Source organism: Enhydra lutris, unplaced genomic scaffold (assembly GCF_002288905.1).
Source record: "Enhydra lutris kenyoni isolate GAN:26980312 unplaced genomic scaffold, ASM228890v2 scaffoldscaffold50, whole genome shotgun sequence".
In the NCBI taxonomy this organism is placed as follows: Eukaryota; Metazoa; Chordata; class Mammalia; order Carnivora; family Mustelidae; genus Enhydra; species Enhydra lutris.
This window is the reverse complement of record NW_019154134.1, coordinates 16,485,049-16,497,055: the sequence shown is the minus strand read 5'-3', so window position 1 is coordinate 16,497,055 and position 12,007 is coordinate 16,485,049. Positions and strand designations below refer to the sequence as shown.

The following is a 12,007-nucleotide window of genomic DNA, read 5'->3' as shown; positions in this document are numbered from 1 at the left end:
AGCTTGTTTTCCTATACTTAAAGCACAAAAGGCTTTCTAAGACTAAGGGAAAAAAAAATCCAGGCTATAGAAAAAAAAAAGCCAATTCCTTGAGCAGACAATGAGCCCCTTATGTCTGGTCCATATTTTCCCCATAGCTTTAATGTAATTCTGTTCTAAAAATTAACTTCCACTGAAGACAGTGATAGAAGACTGCCTAATAATAATGCTTTGCAAGTAATGAGGAATGATGTCATTGGTGGAGGGATTTTAGGATTGAGAAATGCCATTCAAAAATCTCAAGACTAAAAGGTAAAGTGATGTTATAAATAGCCTTGAGGGAAAAGAAAAATAATTGCTTAATTTGATTAAGAGAACATTTCATATATTCTCATTTAAATAGATGAGAAAATCTAGAGCCACGAAGGCTCTGTGTTAAGTGGCTAACAAGAGCTGGTTGATGGCAAAGCTCACTGTACAACCCAGTCCAGTTTATTCTCCCATCACTCCATATTGCTATGGGGAAACTAAACATTTCTACCTGATCACACTTCTTTTGAGATTACACAACACTGACTCAGAACAAAATCAATGCCCTCAGAAGATCTGGCAGCTGGTTTACCATAAATTGTTTCTGACCCCCACAACACGGGCACCTATAATTTGCAAGAGTTCTTTACTACAGCGCGGGTTATTGAATTGAAAATGATACAGTGCAGATTCTAAAGCAACGTGCTTCTAATGAAAGGTCACCGGCTACACAGATGCACATTTCCATTTGCTATTTATTGTCCAAGTAACATATCCACACAGCTAACAGTGGCTTCCCCATCACTTCGCAATTTAGAAAAGATTTTTAGGCCCTTCTAAAATTTCTAGGACTGCAGTGTTTTGGGGAGACAAGGAGCAGACCTTTAAAACCTGCTTGGTAACAGGGCTGAACCTATTCACATGCACATGAAAGCACCAGATAACTTCTCTACAGGAGCTTAATGACTTAAAGTCTTTCTGAAAACAAAACAAAACAAAAACAAAACAAAACAAAACAAAACAAAAAAATATGATCCTTGCTCAAAACAAAACAAAAAGACCCTCACTACCATTAAAAGAAAATCCGCTAACTCACAGTGTAATTTACACTGCATGGCAAGGCACAGTATTTCTGAAAATGCCAAGGAAGAATGAAATGAATACATGAAAAACAAAGAGGAACCAAAGCATATGCTAAGTGGAGTCCTTAGAACACCACTGATCAGGAAGTCTGGGCTGTGCACAGCGTGATGCTTCAGGGCCTCATTAGTTAAATCTCTTCGGTCTGGCCCAAGAAAGACCCAGTCTACAGGGATCTATGTTCTACTCCAGCAAAATTCACATCTTACATGATGCAACCGTCCAGGTTCTTCAAAGCTGGTTTATTTCTACCCCTCACACCCCTAGAAGACTTCCATGACTTCATCACAAGAATTATGAGCATAAAATGAATTGTCTAGAGGAGCTTGGGGAGTGGGTACCCTAGGCCCTTAATACGTGTAACAAAGGGTTATGACATCTGGAGTCCACTTCCAAATATTCACCATGGGCAGTGTAATTTTAGGTACGGGATAAAATCATCCCCTATACACAGTCAGTGGCCCTGACCACAATTTACTTCCCTCAGAGTGGTCAGCTAGGCTTAGATAAGAGGTATCACCATTTTAGTCAACACTGGAGAGTTTACAAAATGGCATCATGTAAGAGGTTTTCATTGCTGATGGGCATAATGGATGGTACACACAGGTTGTCACTATTGAAACTCGTGATATTCAAGGTAAGTGGGCAAAATCCATCTAGAATGAAGAAATCCATTCTTCACCCTTGCACGGGCAGGGCTTACGAATGTAGGGAAGCCTGTAACTTGTACCCGCATGACTGACACAGGAGGACCAAATGCACAATGGCCTCCTGTCTAAGAGGTGACTTAGAGGAGCTCTGTTGCTTGATGCCCACTACAGAGGTGAGAGAATCCTGCCTGCCAGAAGTTGTCAGGTCATTGACCTTGCGTGGAACTTCTCCAGAAAGATCCGGCTGGAGCCGTTAAAGGGCCAGAAACCAGGGATTTCACTGGATTTAGAGGACAGGTGGCTGCAGGAACGCTTTGTGCCTGTCTGTTCACACGTGTGTGTTCAATGAAAGTCCGTGTACAGCAGCACAGCCCGTGACTAACTTGAGGTGTGTGGGATTAGCAAGCCTTTACCCAAACCTTCACCCACTCTTCGGTGGCTACTGCTATCTATCAAACCTGAGAGCTGAGCATGACCCAGCGCTTCTTGGCCTTTTGACTATGACCAAGTGAAGAACTGAGCATGACTGCACTGGCCTAAGACTTTTCTCAACACATACATAACACATGGCTGCGGCCCTGGAGCCCACCCTCCCCAAGCTGTCAGGTGTCAGGAGTTGTCCAAGTCAGAACGCAGCCGTTATTATGACTGTAAAATATCTAAATGTGGAGTTAAATACATTACATTGAAATCAACCATAAAAGAGGCTCAAAACGGACTCACTTCCTAATGCGGCTGCTCTGTTTCACTACAGCTGACGTCAGTTTCAGCGGTATGGTAGACGAACCACGCAACAGTGCTCTCCGGAGCATCTCTTTCCCGCTGTGAGGTCAGTTGTATCACCGTGGGTCTTGAAATTGGCTGCGGAGGAAACAGCCCCAGAAACCGGCAAATGCTGCCGATCAGGGTTCTGCTTTTCTCAGGGCTGGTTGTTAAACCAGAACTCCTCTGGTACGGATGGCCTTGAATTCCTAGAGCAGACTTTGTTTCCTCCGAGACCTTCAATTACACCAGCATATATAAAAACCCACAACCTCCTTTTGCACAGAGGAACCACACCACCATGCACACGTGCCGCCTGGGGCGACGGGACACACTCACTTTTGAAGCCGCTGGGTCCACTAGTCTCTGCCGATGTCGGGCTGAGTTGAAATGGCTCTTCGGAGGCTGCCCTTCCTGACAGTGAATGGAAGATGGGGTGTGAAGAAGAGACGGGAAGGGGAGAAGGTGGGGCATGGGATGATGGGAAATGGTCAGAAAAGGGAGAGGGACAGCATTTAACGGCACTGTACTTGTTTCTTTCAGCTGATACCCAATAATAAAAACACAAGGTTTTCCCCCACAGAAGCACATGCCACATTCAAGTCCTGAGTTCTTTTGTTAAAAACGGCCTTATATATACACGCGAGTAATAAGGTTATGAACACAGCCCAGCATCCAGACATTTCCCATCAAACCTTCATCCTTCCCTTATCTGATACTGTCTCTCATTATATTTTAAGGATACTAAGGAGAACTGGAACCCGGTTTCCCTGAACATGAAGTTGATCTTCCTGGAACAGCAAAAGGCATTAAAGGAGCACCCTTAAGAGTTAGACTTGGCACCCATGATTCACCAAAATGACACAGGAATCATAGTCTTCCTCAAAAACATGAAACATCTCCCATCTCTCTGCATCATCCTGGCAGAATTCCTGGTGCCTGGCAGCCACCAAAATTTCTGTCCCTGAATGCACTTACATTTTACTGGCCCCAATAGAGACCAAACATTAAGTTAATAATTTAATCTATGTAGAAGGGTGGTCTCTCCTTTGACCAGTCTTATTAACACTCCTGTATATATAGAGGACACACGGATCCCACAGAAAGACTTAACACTTCCCCATTGCTTATTTCATGCCAAACACATACACCAAATAAAAATTCCAAGAAATTATATTTTAGAGGGCAAATTCAGGATAGGGGTCCACATAAATCGTACAGAGTTTTGCTTCTCCATTCTCTCAAGAATTTAAGAAGCAAACATGATTGATCCACCGTGAGCATCAACTTCAGTGATGGGGAGATGAAAGCAACAGAGAGAAGGTCTCAAAGTGAGAGACACAGGGAGCAGAAGTGTTAGTGTCAGCTCAGCTCTGTTCACAGAGCAGAGCACAAGGCCTTCTACGTAAGTGAGAATGCAGTGTCTCCATTATAACACTTCAGAATTCTTTTTCTTCTAGGAATAACAGCTCTATTACTTTTAACATGTGGATCAATCACATCCACTTGGAATGCCCACAACTACTACTTCAGTGTCCAAAGTATAATGCTTACCTTTCAAAAAGGAAATGTCATTAAGTAGCAGACCGCAAGTCAGAATTATGTTTTTCCTAGTAACTGCTCTGCCAACATGCATTCTTTCCCTACTCTCTTCTGAAAGAATCCAAGGAAATAGTTTTAAATCTCAGCTGACCTAGAAAATGTACCAGAGTTTTAACAGCAAAAATGATGCTCAATAATGCATTGAATATTTGACAAAACAAAAACAAAAAACTGAGTATGACTTCTCACTCAAAACAATCAATAGTTTTGCAGGAGAAATAGATTTGTGATTTTTTTTTTTAAAGATTTTACTTATTATTTGAGAGCGAGCTAGAGAGAAAGGGGGAAAGAGCATGGGGTGGGGTCAGAGGGAAAGGAAGAAGCAGGCTCCCCTTTGAGCAGAGAGCCTTACCACACAGGACCCAATCCTAGGACCCTGGGATCATGACCAAGCCGAAGGCACAAGCTTAATGGACTGAGCCAACCAGGTACCCCTACTCTTTGTTTTTTAAGTCACGAGATTATTTATTTAGCTGGATTTGAAAAGTCTCCTTTAAATTTAATGGCTTATAAAAAAGTGGTTTTAAGGTTTTTTTCTTCCTAAAAAAAAGTCATTTGATAGAAACAAATAAATAGCTTCATTAATATATCTGGAGATCTATCTGCCCTTATTAACCTCCCTGTGAAATGATTACAACTGATTTAAGAGTTCCAATGCACAGTGCCAGGCTTCCACTTATGAGGAAAAAAATTAATCCTGGCGTTAAATATACAATTACAGTCAATGTGCAAATTAACTAAATCCTAGGCCTGCGGTTTATTGCTCTTCTTCTCACTGCAAGGTGAAAATGTTGTTGTTGTTGTTGTTGTTGTTTTAATTAGCTAATTGCACCATGAACTCAGCAGGGGGCAGATGTTGATAATAAAACTAGAATCTGAATCTTAAACTCCCTCCCCTGTGGAAGGCCAGTTGAAAGAGAGTAAGCACATCCTTCCAGGAGGGGGGTGGTGGGGAAGACAGGTTTTTGAAACCTGGTTTCCATTTTATCTCATTTATCATCAAGTACAATGGATCTGTGACAATGGTCTGCTTGCAGTGAACAAATACGTGTATGAAATAATCAATACATTTATACAGATTCTAGTAATACATCTTAATAGAAACCAAAGAACAGTCTGGAGGATTGATGTCATTTTAATGAATTCCATATGGAGAGAAAATAAAGGAATTGTGAACAGCTCACACCAAGTTTTTCCTTCCTATGACTCATATCTTAAAACTAATCTTAATTTTCAATAGAATAGTCGCATTGTATTCTACCACTGGGGGGGTAGGTAGTCATGGTCAGTTACTCACATACTCTGGAATCAGTTGGATACGGAGGCTTTGTGGAAAGACATACATAGCTAGGTACTGGTTAAAACTTGAGGAGAATTTAACACATTAGAAGCTAGAAACGTCTGCTTCTTCACTTTAGGGAGACCTTCATTTAAAAGTGTGTTCTTTTCTTTTTCCAGTCTTGTTATTGGCCAGATGTCCTGACACAACCAGGGGAAGTACAAACAACGCACCGTGGAGCACAAGCAGTTGTATAAAGTCAATTATGAAATACTTGACATTTTTAAAAAAGCAAACAGGGCTCTTATTAACGGTAATGCAGGAAACCAACATCTTATAGAAAAAAAAATTGTACATACAGTTTTCCCTGCTCAAGAAAAACAGGGAATTATATCATTCAGGCTAACATTAAAGACAGAATATGTGACTTCATTTTCTTTTCCCAAACTTTTAATCCCAAGAAGCTATTTTTCCTCTGAAATGACAGCCTTTAGACTCTGGTATCTGTCATTCCAGACTGAGACATCAGTCTCCCGGTAGCATTTACCTCCTGGCTAATTCCATCAACATCAGCAAAATAACAGATTGGACCTGGGTGGCTCAGGGGGCTCTCCACGGAGCAGCTTATTTGCATATGTAAATAGGGGCTCTTTACCACCGGGGAAGGAGCAGGAGAAAGAGGGGCGGGAAGCTTCATCAGTTTTGTGGAAACAGAAGTACATTATATTGCTCAGGTTAATTTAACCAAAATCCTTTTGCTGTGATAACCACCACTAATAAAAGGAGTGGCCCTGGATTATGTAAATAAACTATTAAAAAATAACAAAGGAAGTACTGACATGTGCATCATCTGGAAACTTAATGAGACATATTTCATCTCCGTGCTAAATGCTTTCATCAAGCCTTCTCCTGTTAAGTAAGTCATTTTAGAAATTATAAACATCCCTTAGCACTGCAGATCGTACTTTTTAAAGAAATTATTGTTCCCTAAACATTACAGATCCAATAGCATCGTACTTTAGCCTAATTTGCACCATACAAATGAATACTCTGTGGAAAACAATTTATCAGGCATGAAATAATGGGTGTCCGGTGAATTTAGTGGCTGGCATCTGACTGCTAAAGTAACTAGTTCTTTACGTCATGTATAAGGTACTCTATCTCAAAACTAGAGCCACAAGAAAAGTTTTAAACCCAGTGTATTTGTAAGTTTGGCATTAATCCCATTATTGTAAAAAAAAAAAAAATCTATCGTTGGACATTTCCAGCCTAGATTTTTTTTTTAAAGATTTTATTTATTTATTTGACAGAGATCACAAGCAAGCACAGAGGCAAGCAGAGAGAGAGAGAGGAGGAAGCAGGCTCCCTGCAATCCCAGGACCCTGGGATCATAACCCAAGCCAAAGGCAGAGCCTTTAACCCCCTGAGCCACCCAGGCACCCCCCAGCCTAGATATTTTTATATAAGATAACAACCAAAATAAACATAATGGTTTCACGGGCTCCAGACAACTTCTTAAAAGTCCATTCAAAACAATTTTAACTCTGGAAAAAATCACATGCATTCTCAGGTAATAAAAATTTTCTCAGGTAATAAAGAGACATCCTTCTGTCTGTGATGAGTGTATTTGACTCCCAAGTGAAGCTCTTCCTAAACACTTGACTAAAATACAACAACGCCCCTGTAAAAAGTCACTAGTAAAAGAGCCCCTTCATGTCTATCAAGCAATCCAGGACCACACAAAGTCAAGAAACTTCCTGAAAACAGACTGATTCAAAGAATCCCCAAGCTAGGAAGATTTAACAATTACCAAGCATATCAAAATAAGAATCAAAAACCCAAATGAACATGCAAGAAATGTGCCATTTAGAAGTGAGAGCACATTTTCGATGAGGACATGGTACAATTCTAAAACCCGTGGAACTAATCCCTCTATACTTTATAAAAACCTCCGTAAGTAATAACCTTGTAAAGATGAAAGTACATCATTTGTTTTTCTTTCAAACTTTTGGCTAGAGTTTAAGAGTCACCAAAATGGGGTAGTGGAAGGGATACTCTCACCTGGGAAAGCAAACCCTAACACCATAGCTAACTTTTGTCACCTCGATGCTCGGCGAGAAATGTATTTCCCATCATTCAACAACACAGGACGATACCGCCAGCAGTGTGCTCTATTTGCTCATCTAGTCTAGTTTCTTTTTAAACAAAGGCCCGTCTCTAGCTACCACATCTGAGGGATTTGACCTACAGTTCAAAACCACAGCAAGGAAGTGGTTCTTAGACTGTAAGACAGGATCTCTAGACCCTGATGTTTTAAGTTGTGTCCCAAACTTCAATCATGCACTTAGTTATTTTCCCATATCCATGTATTTTTTCTATTACATCTACTATGTATGTTATTCTTTTAATTATTTTGAAAGACAGCTCCATTTTTAAAAAATAGAATACTTCAATTTTTAAGGATTGCCTAGATAATAATATCTTGAAATCTTGGCTTTGTTGTTCCAGTTACATTTTTTTTTGAATTTTATTTATTTATTGGAGAGAGAGCACAAGCTGGGGTGGGGAGACAGACCTGCAGGCTCCCTGAGGGGACTCAATCCTAGGAGCCCAGGATCATGACCTGAGCCAAAGGCAGATGCTTCACCGCCTGAGTCACCCGGGCACCCCAGTTACATTTTTTCTAATATATATTAAGATAACTATATTGAACAAGACATAAAAATATCCATGTACTGTCTATACTCATCTGTGTGCAACCAGTGGTGTTCATACAACCTCGGGCGGCAGGGAGCAGCCCAGGCTCTGCAGGGGTTATCTGGAGGGCAAGGTGGGTGATGACTGCAAATGGGCATTTACAACTCTACCCTAACATCTTCCCCTCAACCCTAACTAACTACTCTGAGATGTTAAGCAAATTGCAAAACTGCGAATTTTACAAGTCCATGAACCAATTTTTTTTTTTTTTAAGATTTTATTTATTTATTTGACAGAGAGAGATCACAAGTAGGCAGAGAGGCAGGCAGAGAGAGAGGAGGAAGCAGGCTCCCTGCCAAGCAGAGAGCCCGATGCGGGACTCGATCCCAGGACCCTGAGATCATGACCCGAGCCGAAGGCAGAGGCTTAACCCACTGAGCCACCCAGGCACCCCCATGAACCAATTCTTGACCTCCGTCCCCCAGATCTGCTCTCCTCAGTGGACCTCATCTCCATCTTCCCTTATCTCCGACATTCACCCAACTGCTCTAACCAATGACCTAGCATCAACCTTCCTGTCTCATTCGTAATCTCAGTTCGCATGGGCCAGATACTAACCCCCACACACCCATATTTAATCCATCACCAAATCCTATCGGTTTTCGTTTCATAACATATTTCAAATTCAACTCTTCTTACTTTTACCATTACCCACCTCATCCAAGACACTTATCTATATCATTTGCAGGGCTGCCATAAGAAATTACCACAAAATGGGCAGCTTACACAAAAGATATTTATTTTCTCACAGTTCTGGAGGCCCCACGTCTGAGATCAAGGGGTCAGTCAGCAAGTTGTTTCCTTCTGAGGGCCTTGAGGGAAGGAGCTGTCACAGCTTCACTCCTTGACGTCTAGATGGCCCTCTTCTTCCTGTGTCTCTGAACGCTATCGTTTTTCTCCAGGCAGGTCTGCCTCTGTCCCCAAATTTCCCCTTATTATAAGGACACCAGTAACACTAGATCAGGGACCACCCTAACAACTTCCTTTTAAGTTGATTACCTCTGTAAAGACCCTGTCTCCAAACAACGTTGCATTCTGAAATACAGGGGCTAAGGCTTCCACGTACTTGGAGGCAGACAATTCAACACACACCACCATCCACGTCATCCAGAATCCAGCAACACCTCACATCCCTTCTGCTATTTTTGCTGTTGTAGGGTCTATGCTCCCAGCAGCAAAGCCACCCTGTACAATACATGCAATATTCCTTTTCTCCAAGCCCTCCAGTGTATTTCCCTTCTACTCACTGCAAGTCCTTCGAGGGCCTCCGAAGTCCAGGCCTGGGTACTGGTCTGGATCCTATGCTCTCAGCCCCACCCCAACCCCCACTCCACTCTGACCACACTGGTCTCTGTGCTGTTTCCTGAGCTCTTCAAGCATATTCCAAACTCACGTTCCCTGTGATTCCCTTCACTAGAAAACAGTCCTATGACTGCTGCAAAGCATGCCCATTCACTGCATTCAGGAATGCTCAAATGTCCCTTCCCCTAAAAGACCACCCCCATCCCTCCCTTTCCCCTTCTCCTCCTTTACTTCCTAACAGTTACTACTCTGTGATATTATATTATACATGCATGTGTTCATCTTTTTTTTCCTCTAAGTTCCACAAGGCTGGGAGTTTGGTCTCATTTATTCTCTGCCTGGCATGTGATGGATGCTGGATAAATAATTATCAAACCAACAAATGAAGCAAATTTATATACGTGATGCACAATTATACCAGCTCATTCATACCCAATGTTTCAGCGGGGTTCCCGCAGCAAAAAAGAGGGCACAACTCAGACAAGGTGGTTTGAGACAAAATTATTTACAAAGAAGTAAGAGGAGTAGGGCTCTTCCTCACCCCTAGGTCAGAAGAGGCAAAGGGAGGAGCTGCTTCCAGGACGTGTAGGACAGAGCTATATAGAGGGTCACCTGACAAGTGCCCTTACTTTCATAAGACCATTTAGATAGCCTGGGCTAAGGCCACAGGAAGGGAACCAGAGAATGGCTTCTATTGTATTCTCTATTTCCCCTCCTTGCTTCCAAAGCTCCTGCCCACTGGGCCTAACCCAACCTGACAGCAAAAGTTGTGGAGCCCTTTGATACAAGTCTGCAGGGGAGATGGGTAGTGGAAAGAGCAGAAGAAAGAAAAAAAGAGAAAGGGAGGGAGGGAAAGAAAGAAAGAATGAGAGAGAGAAAGAGAAGGAAGGAAGGAAGGAAAGAAAAAGAAAGAAAAGAAAAGAAAAAAGGAAAGGAAAGAAAGGAAGGAAGGAAGGACGGAAAAGAAAGAAAATGAACTAGGAAGGGAGAGGACAGAGGAGGTAAAAGGAAGATAAGTGGGGCAAGGGAGAGGGTAGGAGAGAAAGGGAGAGTAGAGAAGAGGACAAAGAGAGGAAGGCAGAGAGGTACAAACTGATTTGGAAGTCAAACAGAAGCTACAAAGTAACCCTAGGGCAACTGAGCCCCAGTTAACACCAGTAAGCACAGGGACTGCTTCCCTTCTCTCTTCCCTGCCCAGTCCTGACTCTGAAACAGCACTTGTTGTTCCCCTGGTGCTAGGGGCACCAGGGTGGCTTAGTTGGTTAAGCATCTGCCTTGGGCTCAGGTCATGATCCCTGGGTCCTGGGATCAAGTCCCATGTTGGGCTCCCTGCTCAGTGGGAGTCTGCTTCTCCCCCTGCACCTCCCCCTCCTTGTGCTCTCTCTTTCTCTCCCTCATAAATAAAAATAAAATCTTTAAGAAATTAAAAAAAAATTCCCCTGCTAAATAACATCTGACAAAAGTTTAGCATCTGAAGTATATAAAGAACTTAGGCAACACAACACCCCAAAAACAAATAACCCAATTAAAAAAATGGACAGAAGACATGAACAGACATTTCTTCGCAGAAGACATACAGATGTCCAACAGACACAAGAAAAGATACCCAACATCACTCATCATCGGGGAAATACAAATCAAAACCACAATGAGACATCACCTCACACCCGTCAGAAAGGCTAAAATCAGAAACACAAGAAAGAACAAGCATTGGCAAGGATGTGGAGAAAAAGGAACCCTCATACATTCTTGGTGGGAGTGCAAACCAGCACAGCCACCATGGGAAACAGTACAGAGTTTCCTCAAAAAGTTAAAAATTAAACTACTATATGATCCAGTAACCCCACTACAGGGTAATTTACTCAAAGAACACAAAAACACTAATGGAAAAAGACATATACCCGTATGTTTAGGGCAGCAATATTTACAAAGCCAAAATATGGAAGCAGCCAAAGTATCCACTGACAGATAAATGCATAAAAAAAGACATGATCTCTCTCTCTCTCTCTCTCTCTCTCTCTCACACACACACACACACACACACACACACACACACACACACACAGTGGAATATTACTCAGCCATAAAAAAGAACGAAATCTTGTCATTTCCAACAACATGGATGGATCTAGAGAGTGTAACGCTAAGTGAAATAAGTCAGAGAAAGTCAGATACCATATGATTTCACTCACAGGTGGAATTTAAGCTACAGAACAAATGAACAAAGGAAAAAGAGACAAACCCAAAAATAGACTCTTCACTACGAAGAACAAATGGATGGTAGCCAGAGAGATGGGGAAAATAGGTAAAGGGGAATTAAGGATAAGCACATGTAGCCTGATGAGCATTGAGTCACGTAAACAATTGTTGAATCACTATACTGAACACGTGAAACTAAGATAACACTGTATGTTAACTATACTGGAATTAGGAAAAAGACCATTACCCATTAAAAAAAAAAAAGAATTGCCGTTGCTGAACAGCTTACGGTCCACGTATTAGCACC

General features: G+C 41.9%; 1 protein-coding gene across 2 annotated transcripts in view; it reads right to left on the bottom strand.

The window, feature by feature from the left end:
• The window catches only part of LOC111156870 (microtubule associated serine/threonine kinase family member 4), a 555,459-nt gene that overhangs the window by 300,697 nt on the left and 242,755 nt on the right, over nt 1-12,007 (bottom strand). Inside the window, exon 4 of one of the 2 annotated variants that reach the window (XM_022517982.1) lies at nt 2,901-2,975. The exons of the other annotated variant lie outside the window; for it this stretch is intronic. Coding sequence (XP_022373690.1) covers nt 2,901-2,975 — 75 coding nt within the window. The remainder of the gene's footprint in view (nt 1-2,900; nt 2,976-12,007) is intronic. 2 annotated transcript variants of the gene reach the window in all.